General features: G+C 26.7%; 2 protein-coding genes across 2 annotated transcripts in view; one reads left to right on the forward strand and one right to left on the reverse strand.

The window, feature by feature from the left end:
* LOC136088756 (adhesion G-protein coupled receptor D1-like) overlaps positions 1-468 on the reverse strand; it is a 136,641-nt gene extending 136,173 nt beyond the window's left edge. Inside the window, exon 1 of the mRNA XM_065813373.1 lies at positions 368-468. Within this exon, the coding sequence (XP_065669445.1) occupies positions 368-382 (15 nt within the window). The 5' untranslated portion in view covers positions 383-468. The remainder of the gene's footprint in view (positions 1-367) is intronic.
* A 20,199-nt stretch (positions 469-20,667) lies between these two features.
* On the forward strand, positions 20,668-23,634 carry LOC136088758 (uncharacterized). The gene is made up of 2 exons (XM_065813377.1): positions 20,668-21,206; positions 21,360-23,634. The coding sequence occupies exons 1-2, from the start codon at positions 20,702-20,704 to the stop codon at positions 23,207-23,209; spliced, it is 2,355 nt and encodes a 784-aa protein (XP_065669449.1). The 5' UTR covers positions 20,668-20,701; the 3' UTR covers positions 23,210-23,634.
* The last annotated feature ends 2,229 nt before the right edge of the window (positions 23,635-25,863 follow it).

Genomic DNA, 25,863 nt, shown 5'->3' on the forward strand with positions numbered 1-25,863 from the left:
TAGCAACTTTTATTACTTTTTGGTAACTTTTTATTGGACCCTCTGTCAACTGCAAAAACGTTTGTTGACATCTTTTTCTCAATACCAGTTTAAACAAAACATTTAATTTTATAAAAATGAATTAGTTTAAATTTAGTTAAGAAAGCGAAGTTAAAGAAAAAAATTAAATAATAACTGTTAACAATAAATAAAAACTTAATACCCTGCTGTATATAAACTGTATATAATGCTGTATAAACGCAGCATATTTTTTGATGATGTAAATTATTTTGAGATTATAAGAAGAAAAAAGTCTAATCATATGTAGGCGAAATCAAAGATTTCCAATATTAGCGAAACCATCTAAGATTTAAGATATTTGTCTCACCTGCTTTAAAATCATCACTCTTTTACTTGTTTGTTATTTAATTTTTTCTTATATATGATACTTAACTCGATATGTCATTTAGCTAAAAAAATAATCTTTTTATTTAAAAAGCATTTCTAAAAAAATATAATGGTAACATTTTTATATACATACATATATATATATATATATATATATATATATATATATATATATATATATATATATATATATATATATATATATATATATATATATATATATATATATATATGTATAAGTATATATATATATATATATATATATATATATATATATATATATATATATATATATATATATATATATATATATATATATATATATATATATATATATATATATGTATATGTATATATATATATAAATATATATACAGTATCGGGCAAAACGAGTGCAACCAAATAATGCTAATTTAGTTTCTTTATATAAAAGTGCTGCATTTTTTCAATAATAAGAGAAATAACTATGTAACTGTTTTGAGACAAAGTTCTTTATTTGTGCACGAAAGTACAAAATACACTTTTTAGCATTGTTCGATGTTGGTTGCAAATGTTTTGTCCAATACTGTATATATATATATATATATATATATATATATATATATATATATATATATATATATATATATATATAAGTTAAATAAATAAACACTAAAAAAATAGGAATCAAGTGAAAACAAAATAAACAATGATTATTTAAACGCTTAACTTTACCAACAAAAAATTTATTAAAATCTATAGTTCTATTTAACACGATTGTGTTAAGATTGTTGCAGACTTACATTCATAATTAAAAAAAAAAACAAAACAAAAAAAAACTATCGTCTCTCACTCTTTTCTCATTTTTATATCACTTAGCGAATAATATTTGCATTAAATAATATTTAAAAATTTGTTTTGTTATTTACCTAAGTTAACCAATTTTTTAGGGGGAATAATGAATTTTTTTAATTTATTAAGTACAGTTTTTTTAGCTTAGTTTTATGTTTATATATGTGTATATATGTATATATATATATATATATATATATATATATATATATATATATATATATATATATATATATATATATATATATATATATATATATACATATATATATATACATATATATATATATATATATATATATATATATATATATATATATATATATATATATATATATATATATATATATATACGAATGTTTAACTAAAATATTAAAAACATTATCTACAATATAAAGAGATCAGGGCGTGTAATGAGTTCGCAGTTTTACTAATTTTTTTAAATTTATGATAACTTTCGACTTTTTAATAAAGACATAGCATTTCATTACACAACGCTTTAAAATAAAAATTATGTTAGTAGAATCATAAAGATGAAAACTAGTTTTTTGTATTCTAAATTGCGTATTCTACTGATTTGGGCAACAAAACAAACTGTTGAACAATGTCAAAATGTTTCAACAAAAATATGAATTAATAGTTGTAATTTAAGGTTAACTGTGCTATTTACTAAAATGTCTACATTTTTTTGAAATCAGTCTCCAACATTTTTTAATTATAAAAATAAAAATACAGCACAGGTATTAATAATTAATCCTTTTTAATTTAATTGATAACGCTTTTTAATAACCAATCGCTTTTCAATTATTGCAGTAGCGTAGAATATAAACGTAACTTTTGTTTCTGATTCAATTATTAGAACAGATTTGATAGAACTAAGTAAATGGTAAAAAGAATATAATAAAAAATTTAATTTTCTAAAAATATAATATTTTCAATCAAATATAACCCTACTAAATCAGGATAAAAACAAAAACACAAAAGATATAAAATAATAAATGTAGACATTTTTAATTTGAATTTTTTTTTATTTATTTTTTAAATTTTATTTAGGTGCCCCAAGAATTCCTTACGATCTTATCACAGAGCACCGCGGATGATCATTTGATTGGAAGTTCACGCCTCCTTCCTAACCGATGTCGCAAAACTTGCCCAGAGGTGGGGTTTGAACCACGGATTCTTTGTTTCTGAGGCAAGTGCGCTACCACTGCGCCACGACTGCTCAATAAATTTTATTAAGTTTAAAATTGTATAACTTTTTCTTAGTCCTGAAAATAAGAAATAATTTTATTTCAAATAATTCAGAATCAAATAAAAATAATTTTAAACAATTTCTATATTGAATAATATAGAAATTGTTTGACTCTCACTTAATATTAATATTATCTGTATTTATAATTTTTGTAGCTCTAAATTTTAAAGTTATAATTCCTTCAAGAAATCAATTTTAATATTATAATTCCTTCAAGAAATCAATTTTAATGTTATAATTCCTTCAAGAAATCAGTTTTAATGTTATAATTCCTTCAAGAAATCAATTTTAATGTTATAATTCCTTCAAGAAATCAATTTTAATGTTATAATTCCTTCAAGAAATCAATTTTAATGTTATAATTCCTTCAAGAAATCAATTTTAATGTTATAATTCCTTCAAGAAATCAATTGTTTTGAAACGATTGTTAATCATTTTTTTCAAATTGTAAAAGAAAATTTAGGAAACAACTCACAAATATACGAATTATTTTTTTCAACTTTGTTTTTTTTTTATCTTTTGTCAATAAATTTATTAGAATTTTTTTTTTACTTTGCCATCTACTAATCATATGGATAACTAAGCGCCAAATCAGTCTATACAACGAATATGATGAAATAAGATAATTTGATGCAAAGTTTAAGAGTTCAGTGCACTTAAAAATTTTAATTATAGTGTTTTGGTGTTTGCAAAGAAACACTACATAAATCATTTTTTAATATAAACTAATTTTTTTCAACTTTGATGTATTGGCTGGTTTGGCGCTTAACCATCCATATTTCATTAACTTTTGGATTATTATTTTTTATATGAGTATCCATAATAATACTTGGGTTTTTAATTTTAAAAGGTCTTATCTAAGTATGTTTAGGCCAACAAAAGCTCCTTTAGGTCTTTCTCCTTTATTAGTATTTATAGAATTAGCTAGTCATGTTTCTAGATCTATAGCCTTATGAATGCGTTTAGCAGCTAATTTAACAGCTGGTCATATTTTATTACCTATTTTTTCTGATTTTATATTTGATATGTATATTTTTCTTCTCTTTTTTTAACTTATTTCCACGAATGATTATTATATTTATGATTATATTAGAAATAGGTGTTTTAATTATTCAAGCTTATGTTTCTACTCTTTTATGTTTAATTTATTCGAAAGATAGTTTAATCTTACACTAATGGAAAAATGTTATCATCCTATTCAATTAGTATATCGTAATCCTTAGCCATTTTTTATATCTATGGTTGTATTGTACTTAACTTTAAATACTGTTGCTTATTTTTATAAGGAGTTTTATTATCCTTTATTACTAAGTTTAATTTTATTTATGGTCTTATGATTCTCTGATATATTTACAGAATCTAGTTTAGAAAGGGCTTATACTAAATTAGTTTTAACAGGTCTAAAATTAGGTTTTATATTATTTATAGTTTCAGAAATATTTCTTTTCTTATCTTTTTTCTGAGCATTTTTTCATTCTAGCCTTTCTCCTTCTGTAGAAATAGGAAAAAATTGATCACCTTTAGGAATAATAACATTAAACCCGTTTTCTATTCCGTTATTAAATACTATTATTCTTTTATCATCAGGAGTGAGTATTACTTGATGTCATCATAGTTTAATTTTAAACAGAAATTAAATTAGTTTAATAATTACTATTACTTTAGGTTTATTATTTACATTTTTACAAGCTTTAGAATATTTAGAATCTATGTTTTGTATATCTGATTCAGTTTATGGTTCTATTTTTTTTTTTTTTTTTTTTTTTGTAGCTACAGGATTTCATGGAATTCATGTTATTATTGGTACAATATTTTTATTAGTATGTTTACTTAAAATTTATTATTCTCACTTTAATAATTCTCGTCATTTTACTTTTGAAGCTGCATCATGATGACATTTTTGTTGATGTTGTCTGATTGACATTTTGTTGATGTTGTCTGATTATTTATATGTATATATATATATATATACATATATATATATATATATATATATATATATATATATATATATATATATATATATATATATATATATATATATATATATATACATATATATATATATATATATATATATATATATATATATATATATATATATATATATATATATATATATATATATATATATATATATATATATATATATATATATATATATGTATATATTGATGAGGTTCTAAACTTTTTCAGATTGGCATAATAAAAGTTTGATTCTTTAAATGTAATAATTTTCATGATTATTGATTATAATAATTTATTAATATTTACATTTATAGTTTTTATTATATTAAACTTATACTTAAATAAATATAATTTTTTAATTTAATTCCATCAATAATTTTATTTATTATAATCACACAATTTGTTGAAGCAAATTCTTTTTTATATATTGGTATAATAATTTTTATTATTATTTTAAATAATTTATATTTAATATTAGAAAACTTATTTCATATAGTTTTATTTTATTATCAACTAGCATGAGTTACCCGGCGTTGCCCGGGCCAATATTTCAACTGGCTTACCTGATATCTGTACACAAAAACGGGCCCAAAAATGGGCCCAAAAAATGGTCCCCCCTGACTTTGGGGTCAGGGGGGCCCATTTTGGGGCCCCCTTGACCCCGGGGATCGGGGTACGGGGTCAAAACCCAGCTAAGAACCTTCTCCCCCTCGAGGACTACCCCCATGCCAAATTTCATCGAGATCGATCCGGCGGTTTGGATTTCTATAGAGAACAAAAAAACAAACACACACACACATTGCCCTTTATATATATAGTAGATAGCTGGAGTTACCCGGCGTTGCCCGGGCCAATATTTAAACTGGCTTACCTGATGTCTGTACACAAAAATGGGCCCAAAAATGGACCCAAAAAAGGGGTCCCCTTGACCCCGGGGTCAGGGGGCCCATTTTTGGGCCCCCCTGACCCCGGAGGTCGGTGTACGGGGTCAAAACCCAGCTAAGAACCTTCTCCCCCTCGAGGACTACCCCCATGCCAAATTTCATCGAGATCGGTCCGGCGGTTTGGATTTCTATAGAGAACAAACAAACAAACACACACACACACATTGCCCTTTATATATATATAGACGATAATAACAATAATATTATCTAATAGTTTAATAATATTATATTTATCTGCAGAAATTCAAATTTTTCATTGTTTGTTCTTATTGGTTCTAATAGAAATAATATAAAAAGTTTAGAAGCAAGTTTAAAATACTTTATCTTATGTAGCATTTTATCTGGGTTTTTTCTTTTAGGTCTTGCGTATTTATTTAAAAGTTCAATTTTATTAAATTTAAATTTATTCAATTTTATTCTTAAAAATTCATCTTGTTTTACTCTTTTAGCAATTCCATATTAATCTCTTTTATTCAAATATTAATCTTATCTCTTTTATTCAAATCTTATCTCTTTTATTCAAATATTAATCTTATCTTTTTTATTTAAATTAGGCTTAGCTCTATTTCATTATTGAACTGCTGATATTTATCAATGTTCAGATCTTATGTTAATACTGTTATTATCTTCTTTATGTAAATTATTTATTGAAATTGTTATGCTTATAGGAGCATTATCAATAATTATAGGAACCATCGCTGAATTTAATCAAACTAAAATAAAAAGGTAATAGCCAATAATGTTTTTAATTTTGAATTTATTATTATATCTTTAAATTTAAATAATATAGTAGGTATTGAAATTTGTATGTTATATCTTTTTATTTACTTATTTACAAATCTATTTATAATTATGATATTAATATTATACAAAAACAATATTGAATTCAATATAGAATTAAGTGGATATTTAATGAATAATAAAATTTTAACAATTGCTTTAGTTATTATAACCTTTTCTTTAGCAGAAATTTTCCACTCTAATAAACTATATCGTAGCAGGATGTTTATGTTTACTTATTGCTTGTATTGGAATATTTATTTTGTATTGGAATATTTATTTAAGAATAGTAAAAATACTTTTATTCGAAAATAATAATTTTTACATTTCTTGAAACAATGTTATTTCTTTAAACAAAACAATTTTATTTATCTAGGTTTTACATTGTATTATACATTATCTTATTTATTAAACCCTAAGTTTTATATTTCTTTAATAATTAATTTATTAAACTTATAATATGGTTTTAATTAAAATTTTTTTACCTTTATTTAATAGTAAATTATGCGGGTATTTTTTAGTAGATTTTTTGATAATAAAGGTGTTAAATTAATCTCTTTTATCATTATTATTACAACACTTATAAATTCTTAAATTATTTTTTATGAAATCAATTTTAACAATAATTTTTTATACTATAGCTTACTAAGTTGATGTAATTTAGGTATATTGAATAATTCATTTAATTTAACATTTCATTTCATCAATACTAACATGTTGGTTTTAGTGATTACTGCTTCGTTTTTTGTTTATTTATTTTCTTATTCTTATTTACTTTTTTTATGAATAATATCAAGTTCAAATTTAATTCAAGTTTTTATAGGATGAGAAGGAGCAGGATTGTGTTCATATTTATTGATTATTTTTTATACCAGAATACAAGCTCTTAAATCAGCAATAAAAGCATTGATTATAAATAAATTGGGGGACATTGTACTACTGATTGGAATAATATATTTAAGAATTTTTACTGGATCTTTTGAATTCAATGACATATTCATAATTTCTATTATCAATAATTTCTCTATTCTTTATATTCCATTTTTTATTTATTTTAGAAGGCGTAATAAGATATACTGCAATGGTTACATCTGGGGTATTTTTAATTATTAGAATGTCGCCTATATTTAAACTTTCATCTTCTATATCAATTTTAATAATTATTATAGGAAGTTTAACTTCTTTTTTCTCAGCAACTATAGGAATGGTTCAAAATGATTTAAAAACAGTAATAGCATATTTATAGTCAATTCGGTTATATGATTATGATTTGTGGGTTTTCTTTTTATGATTTAGGTTTATTTCATTTAATAAACCATGGATATTTTAATGCATTATTATTTCTTAGTGCAGAATTTATAAGTCATGCTATAAACGATGAACAAAACATAAGAAAATATGGTGCTTTAAAAAATTTCTTACATTTAATATTTATTATTATAATTATAAGATCCATAGCACTATTTTTTTTTATCCATTTATTTAACCATAAAATTAACAATAAAATAATTACAAAGTGATATATAATTTCACAAAACTAGGTTCGGTGTCACTCATATAGTTAAAAACTAGTCATTGGAGTGACACCTTAATAAAATAAACAAATAAAGCAAAAAAAAGTAATATAGTAACCAAAATAAAATTAAACAAAAGAAAAAAAAGAAAAAAAATATTTAAAAAAAGCAAGACAATCAACACAAAAAAAGGGCAAAAGTAAATAAACTGAAATGATAACAAACGAATGAGATAACACAACGTTTGACGATCAGAAGGATGATAAAATAATGAAGAAAGTTAAAAAAAAAGGATATTTTTTTAAATATTATGAGACAAAAAACAAGAAATAACTTGTATAATAGCAACATAAAAAGCAACAATAAAAATAATTTGCAATATGAACGATGCGCAAAATTACGCAACAGTATAAATAAATACAAAAAAACACACGACATTATAAGCAATACACAAAATACATGACAGTATAAACAATTCATACAACATAAATTAATAAAACTTAAAAAATATTATTTTTGTATCATTTAAAAACTTAAAGTTTTTTTATTTTAGAATTTATCACAAACATTTTTATTCTTTTATCTTTGCGTTTAGTTCTTCTGTTTATTTAATGCTTTTTTTTTTTCAGTTTTTAATCTAATTCAGGGGCGGATCCAGGATTTTTTATTGAGTGTAGCAAAAATGCCATAAGTATTTTTTTGTCTAAAAAAAAAAAAGGTCCTCGCTTTTCACATTTGCCGACAATTCTAAAAGTCCAAGTTTGCCGTCTGTACTATGGGATTTACATATGCCGATTTGCTGGTTTAAATGAGCTAAATTTGCAGACATAATTAACTAAAATTCATTGATAGGGTGTGGGGAGAGGTTATCACACACCATTCGCGCGGGTCTTGGATGTGCAGTGGTTTATAGTGATACAAGAGGTCCTCTACCATTGCTTTCTTCTTTCGTCTGTTTAGAGCGAAAGAACGTTACTTGATTTACGCGACGTTAAAACCATTTAGTTAAACTGAATACTTTTTAACGAAATGATAGTTTACTTGTCTTTTATGACCTTTAATCATGACTAAAACCCTGACCGAACTCTTATCCTTAGTCAATGTATTTACATTTAGTTCTTGGTATTCCTATTGCCAGTCAATGTATTTATGCCAAATAATACACAAAACATTATCATATAAATTTATCTATATATCAACAAAATATTTGTGCTTGTTAAAATGTTTTGGTCTGCAAAAAAATTAGAGGTTGATCTTTGAAAATGAAAACGACAAATATAATCTAAATTTGTTTAAAATTCAATTTTTTTATTTAATAAAGTTTGTTTTAAAACATATTATGCTTTATTTAATGGCGTACTTTATAAAATATCTGAAAATTAAAATAGATACTGTAATGATGTATATAAATTTATAAAAACAATTTATAAATGTTTTCATATTTTTAATAATAAACTTCATTACTTCATTACAATAAACTTTTTTGTCAAATAATGAAAAAAAGAAACAGGTTTCAAATCAAATAAAATATGGAACTTAAGTAACTAAACTTTTTCAATAAAAATATATTGCTGTAAATATATAAGAAATGCTTTTAAAATTTAAAAACAGCAAACTTCATGCATATTACAATTAATAACGATACAATTAACAAATCTCAGCAAATAATAAAAACAAAAGTGTCAATGAATGTCAACCTAATGAATGTCAACCTAAAAAGACAAACTTAATATGGTAGTTCTTTGTTTAAAACAACATAGTTTTTTGATTTTGGTGTAGAAAGTTTTTAGTGGCTTTTTATAAATTAATATAGAAAAGTATATTGTAATGATAGCGCCAATTTCAATTAAGTAATGCGTTGAAGCATAAAAGTATTAAATATGGAAGTCAAAAAAACTTTATCTTTAATCAAATTGAAGAAAAACCATTGAACAGTATTGTCTAAAGGACTTTTCAATCCATCTATTTCATATGATTTAGGATATTGACAAAACTTTAAAAAATAAAATACTGGTCAAAATTTAATATTTGTTAAGCAAATCATAATTTCAAAATACATTTTAATATAAACAAGAGACTTTCTTGGTTTCGAAGAACAACTAAAAAATATATCTAAAGATACTTTTCTTAAATTTCTAAATTCTGTTTCAAGTAGTTCTGTAACAAATTTTCCTAACATAATATACTTGTAACAAAAATGTTTCTCTTAATAGCGTTTTAATCAGCTATACTATTTCTTCACGTGTATAATTTATGAAATGCCTTGTGATATGTGTTGATATTTTATGCCTATTTTCTGATTTTTTTTTTATACATAGTGCTGTATCGCAAAAATCCCAAACAACCTTTCTTTGTTTATCATTTAGATCTCTGAGGAAGATTTTTGATCATTCTTAAACTTAAAATATATGCCCACACGTTTTAGATTAAAAGTTTTCCATTATGTGACAGCAAGTTTAATAAAATCATCAGTCTTGTTAAAATTTGAGATAGTAGAAGTTTTAGGGTGAATTAAATGAAACTTAAGAAGAAAATTGCAAGTGTTATCAGAAAAAAACGTTTTGCTTTCTGAGTCCATTATTTTGTATGTTTTTGATAACGTGGACAAAAGTCAAACAACAAAAGAGTTCTATCTGTAGTTAACCAAGGTTTTTCACAAAATGTTAGAGTTAAATCTTTATCACATATAACTGCCTTTGGTTTGCTATTTTCAAAAGAAATTTAGGGCCATCAAACATATAATTTGTATTACGAGTCATCATAACATCTTAAACACTTTTCGAAAGAGAATTTATACCATTTGTTTTCCAAAAACAGCAACTTCCTGATACAATAACATATTGTAACATACACCTTGTCACAGAGAATAATAGTTCCTAGTAGAAATTTCCAAATTAAAAAAAGTAGTAGAAAGTTCATTGCAATTTTAGAATAAACTGAAAAAATCTAAGAGGAAAACTGTGCAAAATGTTATTTTAGTTTAACCTTTTTGAAGTTTTGATGTCAATCAGATCATATAAGAAAGTGTTTTAAAACTTGCATTAGGTAAACATTCTATCCAACGTGTTTTCTACTCTTTGTCTCTGGGAAATCTATAAAATTTTTAAAACGTTTTTAAATCGTTTGACTTCAATGATAAATAACTCGTAGAGCAGCAATAAACACATTTCACCATTTTTCATAAACATAAACAAATTTTACCATTTTCATAATAGACTAAAAACCTTTTCATTTAATGATTGCTATCCATTTTATTTTAAAAAGTTTTATAAACGGAGAGTTGATATTTAACAGAATGTCTGTATTTGCTACACTTTTTTTTTTTTGCAACAGGTTCTTGCTTGATGACTTTTAGTCACTACGTAAGACCTCCTCGTTAATAAAAAGATTGCAGTTAAATAGCCTCAATATATAATGAATTATCGGGGGTGTGTATAGAGTTGTTTCAAAATATGACAGATTGACTTTTGCTACAGTTGCTACAGTCGATTTGCCATTTTTTTTAACTCCCAGTTCAATTTAAGTTGATAAGCTCCAAAATGTAAAAAAGAAAAAAAAAAAAAAAAACTGAGTTGGCTGTAGCAATTGCTACACTTGCTACAGCCTGGATCCGCTCCTGTAATTGTTTTCACTTTATTAATTTTATTTTATTTTTCAAATTTTCTATTCTAAACAATTTTTTATTTGTTTTTCTTTTGCTCTTTTATCTATTTATGATCTTTTCATCGATAAGAAAATCCTTCCTCCATTTCCTTGCTCCATTTGCGTCCTCCATTTCCTTGCTTCCTCCATTTCCTTGCTTCCTCCATTTCCTTGCTTCCTCCATTTCCTTCCTCCATTTGCTTCCTCCATTTGCGTCCTCCATTTCCTTCCTCCATTTGCTTCCTCCATTTGCTTCCTCCATTTGCGTCCTCCATTTGCGTCCTCCATTTGCTTCCTCCATTTGCTTCCTCCATTTCCTTGCTTCCTCCATTTCCTTGCTTCCTCCATTTCCTTGCTTCCTCCATTTCCTTGCTTCCTCCATTTCCTTGCTTCCTCCATTTCCTTGCTTCCTCCATTTCCTTGCTTCCTCCATTTCCTTGCTTCCTCCATTTCCTTGCTTCCTCCATTTCCTTGCTTCCTCCATTTCCTTGCTTCCTCCATTTCCTTGCTTCCTCCATTTGCGTCCTCCATTTGCGTCCTCCATTTGCTTCCTCCATTTGCTTCCTCCATTTGCTTCCTCCATTTCCTTGCTTCCTCCATTTGCTTCCTCCATTTGCTTCCTCCATTTGCGTCCTCCATTTGCTTCCTCCATTTGCTTCCTCCATTTGCTTCCTCCATTTCCTTGCTTCCTCCATTTCCTTGCTTCCTCCATTTCCTTGCTTCCTCCATTTCCTTGCTTCCTCCATTTGCTTCCTCCATTTGCGATGTCATTGCAAAGTGATGTGTAACTGAAAATGTTTTCTGAATTCTTTGTTAAAATTTAAAATTATTAAAATGTTCGAAAAAATCTCTACAGATGACACAAACATCTACAAATTATTACAAAACTATTTACAAAACTTAAGAATGGACAACTTTTCTCTATATTAATACGCTATTTAAATTATTATTCAACACCTGAATATTACTTACTTTATTTTGTTATTACCAAAATAATATTATTCATTACATAATTTATATTTTAATGTCATCAAAGTTAATGCATTCTATTATATAGTTAAATAATAATAAATTACTTAAATAAATTTAATTAGTTAAATAAATTACTCCGCTTTTTATTTTTCTGATTTTAAAAATTTCCAAACAGTCAAAAACTGTTTCTAAAAAGTTTTTAAAAAACTTATAGATTTCATTTTAATGTAAATTTAATTTTTTAATTTTAATTTATAGCATAATTTATTTTGGCGATGCCGTTTTGGTGTTTAAAAAGTGGATAAAAAAGTATTTATAGTCATATCACCTTTTTTTTATATTGGATATGAAGAAAATATATAAAAGTAGCAAAATTATTTTCCTATGATTTAGTTTCTTATTTAGAAAACAAACAAGTTATTGCTATTTTAAATGATATTTTATTAGTTGCAATGACTACCAGGGTAATGAAATTGAAATAATTACAATGAAATTAAAATAATTACAATGAAATTAAAATAATTGCAATGAAATTGAAATAATTACAATGAAATTAAAATAATTACAATGAAATTAAAATAATTACAATGAAATTAAAATAATTACAATGAAATTAAAATAATTACAATGAAATTAAAATAATTACAATGAAACTTTTTCCTCCTGATCCTGAACTTGGTATGGAAACTGTAAATTTTAGAAATAATAGAGTCTGTGAAATTAATAAAGAAGATTCATTATCCGCGACAACAGATGTAATTGTTTACCTGGAGACTTTGAAACATTTTTGACACGTCAGGTAACTAAACAAGATAAACACCAAATATTATAATGCAATTGGTTTCCAAGTTCACATTACAAATATCCTTATTCTGTTCATTCAAAGAAGGGTAAGAACGTTAATTGCTTTTTTCCGAAAAACATGCACATAAATTTTTATGATGATTTCAGAATGCCATTGAATTTTTTGTAAGCACTGCTTTTTTTGTTGTTGCAAAAATTGAAGGAAAACTAGTTTCAAAGCTAAAACAAAGCTGTTCGGTAAGGATGGAAATTTATAGTTACATGATTGCGATGCGTATCACAAATTCGCTATGTTGGCAGCATCAGATTTCATCAGAACATATGAATGTCTGTCTACAGATGTACGTAATTTAGTTATTGAAGGAAAATTAAGACCGATTAACGAAGGAAAATTATTAATTTAGTAATTAATGATGCCAATTTTAGTGAGTTGCTTTAATTTTGTGAGAGCGCTGGGAACAATATTTTAAAAAGCCATTTAAAAACTATAATTCTAAAGCAACGTACATACGTAAAAGTATTCAAAATGAAATAATTGAACTATGTACTGAACAAATTCATAACTTAATTAAAACAAGAATTTTTATAGGTAAATTTTATAGCTTTATATATAAGGAAACAACAGATACCAGTCATAGTCTCAAATGATAGTCGTAGTTAGATATATTGATGTTAATAACTGTGAAATCCGAGAAGGTTTTATTGGTTTTGTAAAATGCGTTATGTTAGGTAAAAACAACAAAACAGTTACAAAATTACAGAAAATCCTAACAAACGCAATAGAAAGTCCATGTTTTAACCATGTTTTAAACTTATCAATTTCCAAATGTTCGATTGTGCAAGCTGTAAGAAATACAATTGGAACAATGAAAAAAGTAATATCATTTTTTTAAAGCTTCACAAAAGCGTAATCTACTCAAATATAAAAAATACTTTTTGCTTACAAGCTAGATACAAGATAGATTGAGCAACATGATTCTGTGTTAATTTTTGATCTTATTTGATAAATATAGTAGAAACTCTTGATTTGATATGTCAGTAGAAAGAACGGGACTCTTAAACAAAGGACGTATTAATAAAAATTTAATGTCTCAGCCCTTATTTTTAGTAACACTTTATTGGCCAATGTGTTAGATGCCACAATCTCTTTAAGTAAGACTTTTTTAAAAAAATAGATAAGGAATATGCAAAAACTATTCTTAAACATACATTAAAGATATTAAATAAAAGACGAAAAATGAAGAAAGTTCAGTGTTACATTTAAAATTGCATTAAAGACTTAGGATCAGAAATCAGGATTCCACGAATTACAGGAATACAAACTAATTGCCCAAACCTCAATGCCATTGATCTTGATAGTATACTTCTAGATTTACAGTTCTGATTTTCTCATAAAACCTCGAACTCGTTAGAGCTAAATATTGCAATATTTAGGAGTTTATTAAATATAACAAAGGCAGAATTAACAGGATTGATAACTATAGCACTGACTTTTTTTGATAGGATTGCCCAACATAAATGCTATTGATGAGAATGTTAAAATAATGAAAGTTTTTTCAGAGTTTGAATTTCGGGAGCTGAAATGGAAAGACGCAATAAAAAAGAAACAAAACCTACCTAACTGTGCGCTTGAAACATACAAGCAATCTGATGGTAATGTCTTCCCTTTAATTAAATGTATTTTGGCAATTGCTTTGCACCCTTCCAGTTAGCGTTACTTCAAGAGAGCGGAGTTTCTCGGTTTTAAAAAGATTTACAACTTGGTTATGATCGATAAAGTGGCTGGATAACTCAGTTGGTTAGAGCGTCAAACGAAAAGTTAAAACCCGGACAGTTGAACAATACGGGTTCAAATCCTGCCACTGCCAACTCAGGGCTTGAGTAAGTACTTCTGTACGCAAAAATGTTGGTCAATAACGGACGCTACTTTGGATTAGTCTTAATAACTATTTGTGGCTGTTCCTATGCTAAGCCAACAACATCTTTGGATAAATACCTTGTATGGAAAAATATAGCATGAAAATTCAAATAAATAAAATAAATAAATATCCACACATAAATTAGTCAATATCAAAAACTAAAAAAAAGGACCAGAATTATTTTTGGCAAAAGAAGTTAATCGCACCTTTGAAGCCACAAGATTCACATATCTTGTACTGGTACCATTCACATATCTTGTACTGGTACCATTCACATATCTTGTACTGGTACCATTCACATATCTTGTACTGGTACCATTCTTCGTTGATCTTAGCATATTGTCCACAACATACAATACAATGATTTTTATCGTCCTCTTAACAAATATTCTGTTTTTTTAGTTCTGGCTAAAAATGTTACTCAATATCTGAGTTTGCATCATCATGCAATTATATAGTACCACTAGAATCAATGGGATCAATGGACTGTTTTTTTGTGTTTTTATGTTTGTTTTAATCTTCTAAATAACACTTATTTTAGGGTTTTTATGCTTCTTTCTCTACGATTTTATTTTTTCTGGAGTATCTGTGATTATAGCTGAGGCTATTTTACGATTCTTAGTTTTTAAATTCTTTCTAAGTCCTAATTTTAAAAAAGGCCTTACAATTTTAGGACTAACGATTTATTTCTGTAATGTAAATAGCTATATTAAAGATTTAACATTTGAGTTTTTAGAAGCATCTGAAGTATCAATTTAGGCAGTGCTGGAGTCCTGGTGTTGAGGGTCTTAAATTTTGTGGAGTAGCATCATCTAAAAGAACTGACTCAGGTCTATCAGTCGCGTAAGATGTGAGAAAATTATCATCAGAAAATATTTTGAAATTTAAAAGGAAAATGCTAGTCTTGATAAACCCATTTGTAATATTATTCATGCTAAAAGTCTCTAAATAAGCATTTCTAGCAAACTGCGCAACCTGTAAATGCTGACAGTTTTTCCATGATTTAAGAGCATTGATTCATTAATAGCTATTTTGTATCTCGTTTTAAATGGCCTACAAACTGTAACATCAAAAGGCTGTAATCTTTGGCTACAATATGGCGGAAAGTTAGTTGTTTTTAGAAAAATGTTGTTTGGCCAATTCTATTACACGAAGATCAACATGGGAGGAATAACTATCTAATATTATTAGGACAGAATTATTTCACGGGAAATTATCACGGGAGGTATTGTACTACTTCCTGCATTAATAATCAATCAATCATTTATTTCACTTTATAAAATAAAATTAATACAAAGCTAGGATCAGTCACAAACAGTTATGTAACTGACAAAAACGTGACGACCTACAAATATTAACCGTAAATTTGTAAAAGTATATAAACTTAATAGTAAATTAATAATAATAATAAAATTAATAATGATAATAAAGTAGTAATAGTTGTAATAATAACAGTAGTAATAACAATAATAATTATAATTATAATAATAACATTAGTAATTTGCAACAGTAGCAATAATAAAAATAATAACGTCAATTATAGAGATAATAATAATGCTTAACAATAACAATAAAAAAAAGATTAGTCACGAACGTACCTCGTTCTTCTGATGTGACCTGTATTATTTATTTTTAGCTCTTTGTATATATAAGCTTTGGAGGAATTAAAAAGGTAGAGCATCCTGTTTCATCTGTATTGAAAGTTATGTGTAATGGAAATCTATACATATTGTAAATGCTTGTTAGCTTTTCAAAGAATGTGTTAACATTTGAGTTGTTGCTCAAGACAAAGATGTGCTCTCAGGTTTTCTGACTGACAAATCTGTTGTTATAAAGCCACAAAACCATTCTGCAGATGCTATTTTATCATCATTTTATCAAAACACAAATTTATTGAGCCGTTTACTAACAGTAATTTGCTGAGCAAACAGCATGTTCTGCTGGGATTTTTTTTGTTATTTTTGGTGGCAATACAAAGTTTGTTCAAATTTTAATTATATAACGGTATGAAATGAATATAAACTTTATTGAAAAACATATATTTTATTAAGTAATTATATTTTCAGTTCTTGAATAAAGATTATCCTAATGAAATTAGGGTAGTTCTATAACTATTTGAGCATAATAGAACTTCAAAATATAAATATTTTACCAATTTAACATGAAAAAGTCACAGCTTAGCAGCAATTTGGCTTATTAATGCTTATTATAATAACATTACTATTATCATAGCAAATGAGTAATGTTTATGATTGCAAGTATTTGCCTGATAAATTCTGACTGCAAACTTAAATCATATAGTACAAAATGCAATTGAAATTGGTTTTTTTTGTATAAGAATAATAATTCGTTTATTTTTTTTCTTTTATGATGTAATAAAATAAAAATATTAATGCCTAAATGTGACAGAAGCCTATACATGAGAGAATTTATGAAAGAAAAACGAGATGCTGAAAAAAGAATAAAATATCTTCTTGAAGAGTGCAATATTATTGGTAGAGGGAATTGCGTTTATCTAGATTCAGACACTCAAAAGATTTTTGTTTCTGAAGATGTGCACAGCGATATATTGATGTTTTCAATCACTTCGCCTGAAAATAAATTTTGTTTAAGTAAAGTTGAATCTGATTATGGTGATGTTGACAACATTGCAGTTGAAAATAGTTTATACTGTAGTATTGATACTCTAACTTCAACAAAAGATTTTTTATATGAGTGGTCATCAAAATACTGTATGAAAAATGATGCTTTAAATGCACTTTGGTTTCACTTCAATAAATTTACTCCATCTATACCAAAATGCAGGTAGACATTACAAAAATCTCTTCAAAAAATTTTCCGTGGAGGTGATTATATATATCTTGGAGTTGAAAGTGCAATTGATTATTATATATCAACAGTTGGAAATAAGGGAAAGCTTGATCTAATTGTAAGTATTGATGGTGCACCTATGTATAATAGTAAAAAGACTTCCATTTGGCCGATACTAATTACAACTAACAGAAAAGGATCATATGCTGTTGCAATTTGGTATGGTCAGGGAAAACCAAACAGTTTGGGTAAGTACTTTGAAGATTTTATTCTTAAAATCAAAAAATTGCAAACTAATGGGTATAAACAGCTGCAGGTGACTATTAAAGCTCTTGTTTGTGATACGCCTGCAAGAGCATTTGTTAAATGCATTATAGGGCATAGTGGCTACCATAGCTGTGAAAGATGTATGGCAGTTGGCACAAAAACATGGTGTAAGATTATTGGAAACAACTGCTATACTTCGTACTGACATGGCTTTTAAAAATAATTTGTATAAAGAAGAAGGTCACTAACTTGAGAGTCTTTCTCCGCTTTCTCCGTTCAGTTAAGTTTCCCAATGGTAACTGGATTCCCATTGAACTATATGCACCTTATGTGTCTTGGGGTAGTTAAAAAACTTCTAATAAACTGGTGCAAAAGTCCCCAATGTATTAGAATAAGGCAATCTGTTAAAGACAGTAATTCAAATGAACTCATAAATTTGCGAAGTTATACACCATCCAATTTTCAACATAGACCACGCTTTTTAAATGAACTTGAGAAATGGAAAAGCAACAGAGTTTCGATTCTTTCTGCTTTATGCTGGACCTGTTGTTTAAAAAAGGAAAAATAAATAAAACTAACTATGACTTATTTATTTCTTTTTCAATTGCTATGCACATACTGCTTTCTGATAAAATGGTGAAAAATGAATTGTTAGTGGCATATGCTAAACAGTTGCTTATATGGTTTGTTAGAGGAGTGCAAATTTTGTATGGGGAGATCTTTGTAGCATACAATGTTCATAGCATGATTCATTTAGCTGATGATTGTGTTAACTTTAGGGAGAGTCTTGATAATCTATCAGCTTTTCCTTTTGAAAACTTTTTGGGTTGAATTAAAAAAATGGTGCGAAAATCGCATCAGACTGTTGCCTATAGTAATATAATAGTGAATCAACTAGATGAGAGAAAAAAGTTGAATATTTTTTTTAGAGAAAGGAATGGAAAAGAAATTTCTGTCCAAGTGGTAAATAAAAGTATACATTTAATCTACGAGACAGAGTTTATTTCATTCAAGACAAAGGGTTTATTTTAGTAAAAGAGGTTTTGGTAGATATTGTAAAATGCAAGGCTCTAAATCCTCATTCAATTCAAAAGTTTTTTCTTGATTGTTTTGAAACATCTTATTTAGACGGTTGTTATGTAAATTCATTAGCCAACCTAAAAAAAAAGGCCTGATGATACCTGTTCAAAAAGGTGGTTATGCATTTTTCTGCTTAGACATTGTGATATTGCTTATCTATTTTTGCCATCCAACTCAACGCAACTTTTTGAATATCTTAAAAAAAAAATGTATTGAAATAAATAATATTATTATTATTTATGTAAAATATTTTGTAAAAAATTAACCATAAAAAATTACCTAAATGGAAAAAATAAATAAAACTTTGATTAACACGTAAAATGTACATTCTTAAAAACTTAATTTACCCTGGCAAGACAAATGTCTTTCTCTGCTATCCTCTTTATACAAAACACAATTTAAATCTACCAAGGTATACATAAATTATACATACAAAAATTAAACAATTTAAACAAAATTTTTAAACATTCTGTAGTGATTTTTATTTAAACTTGTCAACAAACATATATTTATAAAATATTTCTATTAATTTTTTTACTGCACACACACACAGATTTTAATTAAAATTTAAACAAAAGCAACATTAGGACTTTTTTTTACCAATATATTTGAAGAAAACATCATTTTCCCTTGAGATAGATTAGTTTCTTTCGAGAAGTCAATGTTATTTTCAGCAACTGAAAAGCTTGCTATTTCACTGTGTAAATGGCGGGTTGATATCGATTTAAAAACATCTATAATTCAGTAAAAAAATAAGCATGTTTATTAGGGTGTGTCATACTATGGTCAAAATTTAAAAATTCATACTTATCAGTGGCATTTTTAAGAAAAGGGTGAGGTTTAACATATTAAATTCAGAACTATCAAAAAATTTGAATTTAAATGAGTTTAAGCTACCAGGGAACTGCCTTGAAAATTGCCAAAAATTGTAAATTTTTGATATTTTCATATTTTCAGGGTTAATTTCAATATTTTAGTATTATATCTGCTTTACAACAACCTTATCAAAAGAAATTAGAGCAGGATAAACAAAATTTATTTAATAGTTATACTGTTTCAGAAATTTTGGTTTACAAAATACTTAAAAATTAGTATTTTTGCAAAGTTTTGTATGTATTTAACTTATACATTCTATTTGATGAATGGCTACACACAAAACTTTATTCAAAAGTATTTTGCTTTAATATTTGTTATGCAAATTATATATATATATATATATATATATATATATATATATATATATATAAATATATATATATATATATATATATATATATATATATATATGTAAATATATATATATATGTAAATATATATATATATTTACATATATATATATATTTACATATATATTTACATATATATATATATATATATATATATATATATATATATATATATATATATATATATATATATATATATATATATATATATATATTTATATATATATATTTATATATTTATAATATATATTTATGTCTTTCTAATTTTAAAAGTTTTTAGATAAAAAATAATATTAAAATTAAAATGGCTACTGGAACAAGATGGAAAAATGGTTCTTGTCTACGTCAATATTTGGGATCTGGAAAAGAGTTGCCAACAGCTGAACTGCCAACAATGAGAGATGTCCTCAGATATGGTATTTTTTTAAGAGAAACAAGTAAACTAAACAGAAGAAACTATAGCAATTCTGAGTTGATCCAGGATATTTATAATAAACTTTCAGAAAAATGGCAAATGGCCAGTGTTTTATTTGTGCCTCCCGTAACTTGTTTAAAGCATAATTTGGTAACAAGACTTATAGACGCATGGAACAAAGCTAGTCTAATTTCTCAAAACAAAGCAAGTAAAGTTATAAAACAAAAGTTTAATTTCATTATTGACAAACTGTTTGACTTGGTGGCGTGTAACTGTAAAATAGTTCTTTGTTCTGAGCAATGCTGTCCTCCTGACTGTAAATTTGGTGCCCACATTACCTGTATCTGTCCTAGGGAGATAAAAATACCAATTATTGAACTGGTTTATATAAAAGGTATGAGTGACCATACGACAATCATTATAAAAGTGTTAGTAAAGCTGAAAATCAAATTTAATAATATTTTACTTATCTCTTTGATTATTTTAAAAAGAAAATTTTATTTTAATTTGTCTAGTTGTAAGCAAAATGTTGCTACCTTTTTTTTAGCCCAACGAGAAAAGATTGGATCTTTTAGTTCATATCAACTTGGACCTGCTGATTTGATGGAGTCCAAAAGGTTCAAAAAAGTACAAAGTTGCAAACGAAGAAGAGAAGAAGAAAAACAAACGAGAGAAAAAAAACACACAACACAAGAAGAAAATAATACTCAAAATGAACAAGATAACGAACATGATAATTATAAAGAGTTTGAATCTGAGGAAAATGAGATTTTTTCTATTCAAAAGTCTTGTACAAAATATTTAAAAAAATCTAGAAATTATGAAGATATCTCTAATATTGCATTAGCCAGTATTCGATATGGTGTTGGTTTAAGAGCAACTGCAGTCATAGCTACTGCAGCATGGGTAGATGGAGGACTTGTATCCCAAAGTGACACTAGATTAATAATAGATCACAGTAAAGTTCGGAGAGCTAGGGATAAAGTAATGAATGAAGTTGCTATTCAGTTTGATGATTATTGCAATAAAGAGATTATTGACTGCATATTTTTTGATGGACGAAAAGATCTTACTAAAGTATTTTTAACTGTAGATGGATCAGACAGACAGTATCCGGCTAAAGTTAAAGAAGAACATTACACTATTTGTTCTGGTGATGGTAAGTATTTATTTCATTTCGCTCCAGCTAAAGAAGCAAAAAAGAACCACGCTGAAATTATAGCAGATAAGATTATTGAGTATACTGCAATGAGGAACATTAATGTACACTTAAAAGCAATTGGTGGAGACTCTACCAATGTAAACACTGGTTGTGATGGAGGAGTAATGCACTTTATGGAGCTAAAATTAGGGCGAAAGTTAAATTGGATTGTATGTGCTCTACACACCAATGAATTACCACTCAAACGCCTAATTAAATTGTTAGATGGAGAATCTAAAAGTGGTAAAAAATGGAGTGGACCCATTGGAAGCTTACTTGATGAAGCAACCAATCTTGAAATTAACCCTTTTTTTAGTAAAGTTGAAACTGGTGAGCCTCTAATTAACTTAAGTAATGATGTGGTTAAAGACCTTTCTACAGATCAGTATTACGGCTATCAAATAGTTAACGCTATACGCAGTGGTCATGTTCCTCAGCAACTAGGACTTCTTGAAATTGGCCCTGTTAACATGGCCAGATGGCTAACAACAGCCAATAGAATATGTAGAATTTGGGTATCTCATCATGGTCTTCAAGGCGATGCAGCCCAAAAACTTCTTAAACTAGTCAAGTTCATTGTGGGAGTGTACTTTCCTGTCTGGTTTAACATCAAAGTTAAACATAGTTGGACAGAAGGACCAAAACATGTTCTTTACCAGCTTAAGTTGCTTCAACACCAGTCACTCGATATTCAGAATATTGTCATTCCAACTATTAAGCAATCTGCTTGGTATGCCTTCTCTGAATCTATTCTTCAAACTATGCTTTGTTCTGAAAATAAAGAGGAAAGAAGTTTCAGTGTACTCAAAATTCTAGAAATAAGAGGAGAAGGTGATGAAAATGAACAACTAGGAGATCTATCTGTTAGACCAAGAAGGACACCAGATATCAATACTAAGGCAACTTGTCTCAAGGATCTTATTGATTGGAATGAAGCTTTTGAACCACCTTTGACTTGTTGCATGACAACTAAAGATATCAAAGAGTATTTATTCAAACCAATGATTGTACCAAACTGGTGTTGCCACACTCAAGCTGTCGAAAGATGTGTAAAAAAAGTTACCCAGGCATGCGAAAATGTTTTTACAGAAGATAGAAGAGATGGTTGGATTAAAGGACTAGAGTTATCACAGAAGTTGATGTCACGTAATCTATCTAAACAAAACCTTATTGGCTTGACAATGTTTAAGAATTAATCTTTATTGTACTTTATTTTAATAAATGCCAGTAAATGTTGTGTGGATCTATATAAAAGTTTTATTTTTAGTTCCAAAACAACCTAATTTTACAGTTTCAGTGGTAGGCAGTGGGAGGGGGCAAACCTCTCTATTTGTTTTTACAAAAATATTTTTTTTTTTTAAAAAAAGAGATGGCGTTTTTTTACGTTTTGTAAGTTTTTTTTTTTTAATACTTCCATTTTTTAAGTTTTTACCTCCCCCTCCCCCCCGGGCTTTTGGTGAAATAGTCTCACTGACTCCCTGGTAGCTAAAACTTTTTTTTTTTTTTTTTTTTTAACGGTTCTGAACTTTTAATATTATACCTCACCCTTTTTTAAACTATGCAAAGTAAAATTCAAAAAAAAAAAAAGTATGACACACCCTAATGTTTATTTTAACAAACCATTATTTTACTTTTACAAAAATAGTTAACCTGCTATATTTAGAATCACGTTAGATGTTCTTTAACTATTTGAACTATCAAAATAATGTCTTCCATATAGTTCTTCATCACCAACCACAATATCTTCATCACTTTCACAGAATGTCATTGCCGTCTTTCTCCTTTAATATAAACTTTACTTTTTAAACAAAAAAAGTGCATGATTTTTGCATTCTTTATTGCAAAATTTTTTATTTATTAAAAACTAATTTTAGTAAAATTTACTATCGCTTTGTCCCTTTTTCTTTTCGGTGTCAGTTTCAATATTTGAAGTATCTGCTGCTTTTTCTAAGCGTGACTGAGCTTCTTCATAAAAATCTAAACACAAATCTATGTACGTAAAATCATTTATCAAAATCTTGAAAAAATTGAAATGTTTTCGGCAAAAACAGGCCCTATGAGATAGAGGTGCAGTTGGTGCACCGTATAAAAATTAATGAATTTTAAAGAAAAACCCATGAAAATTAATGAATTTTTTTAGTTTTTAAAAAACACCAAAAGTTAAAAAAAAAAAAACTAAAAACATTGTTAAAAAAACTTTTTTTATAAAGACTCCAAAATAAAAATGCTTTTGTCAACGATTAAAAAAACTTTTTTTAATTGTTGGAAATCTTCTTTAAACATTCTAAAGACATTCAGAACATATAACTTAAACAAATGCCAGTTAGAATATTGGATTTAAAATAAGTGAAATTAAATGAGAGAAGTCATATTGTTAAGGGGAGCCCAAAATAAATTGGCACCAGTACATGTTTATCCTCTCCAGTGCCCTTGTCAAAACATACAGTTCAGTATCTAATTCAATTATTTTACATTTTTTTATAGTAATATGCAAACCTGTAGTGTATAAAATCCTAGCTGAGTATATCTTCCAATCAGAGGTTGGTGGCTGCAAGGTTGTGACAGCTTTACGAATTGCAGCGGAACTTTTAAATGACAGCAAGAAGCATTTCCCATCATTTTTCATCCAACTTATAGCAATCATTTCCACTTCTTTAATTTTTCCATTTAAAAATTGACATTTCAATAATCTGGTGAAATTTAATTATAAACAATCTTATATAAGTTTCAAAATAAAATTAAAAAAACTTTAGAGATTATAAAAAATGAACTTAAAAAAACACTTTTTAGATTTATTATTATAAAACACCAGCGTAAATATTTTATTATTTCTATAAACATACAAGGTATTAGTTTCACACAAAAAATTTATAAATTAAAATGCATTAAATTCACTTTAAAATTATTCAATGAACTATATATTTGACAAATTTATAACAAATTTTACAAAATGACACATGCACAGACATTCTTTAAAAAATGATGGTTTGCAAGTATAATCAAAATTTGTGTTTTAAATTCAAGAAATCAGTGATCATAAAAAGGTACTACTGTTGCTTTTTATTTTAATATCAAGGATTACATAAGGCCCCCACAAATTTTCAAAATTTTGAATCAAATCAGAAAAGTGATTCAAGAACCAATTTTAAAAATCCATGTATTGAAATCAAGATAATTTTATTCATATAGAAGGAATATAATATGTATTCTGACCCTTAAGTAATTTTTATTTTTTTTATAATAGACGAGTTCTCTTAGTCGTTGTAGAGGTAATACTCCATATAAATCGGCTTTTGCTTTTGGAAAGTTGTTGATGAGCGGGGACGCTGGAGCCTGTTTTAATTTCTCTGGTGGTTCATTGAAGATGAATTTTAAAACATACACCCTGTATCATATGATAGTGGGTAAGAATGGTTTTATGCATTTTTTTAGATTTTTTTTTTACAGGAAATATAATTTGTTTATCACAATCAGTCATTTATGTAACTATTTGCTATAATTTCTGCAGTTTGATTTTTTTCAAATTTGATTTGAATTTTTGATTTAGATGCGATTACATGACAACATCATGATTCAAAAATTTGCGGATGTCATTCAGGCATTTCGGAATTTTTAAGGCAATCAGGAAAACGACTCAATCGAAAAGTTTTAAAAATGAACAATGCTGCAAACGCTAAATAAATTGTTTAAAAATGTAAATTTTGTGTAAAATTAAATACAAATCTTTCTTATTTAACGCAATGTCTACTTTCTTTCACTATTCTTTTGAGTTAGCTTTGAATTGCTCTATCGATAAATTTTTTGCTAAATCTTTTATTTACAGCCTGTTTTTTACAAAACAAATAAAGAT

The sequence above is a fragment of the Hydra vulgaris genome, chromosome 12, assembly GCF_038396675.1.
Source record: "Hydra vulgaris chromosome 12, alternate assembly HydraT2T_AEP".
Taxonomy (NCBI): Eukaryota; Metazoa; Cnidaria; class Hydrozoa; order Anthoathecata; family Hydridae; genus Hydra; species Hydra vulgaris.

Excerpts from the sequence above, each read along its gene's own strand:
- LOC136088758 (XM_065813377.1), top strand. The coding sequence starts at position 20,702 with ATGGCTACTGGAACAAGATGGAAAAATGGTTCTTGTCTACGTCAATAT. Across the intron at positions 21,207-21,359 it reads TGAACTGGTTTATATAAAAG|CCCAACGAGAAAAGATTGGA; the intron begins GTATGAGTGACC and ends CCTTTTTTTTAG.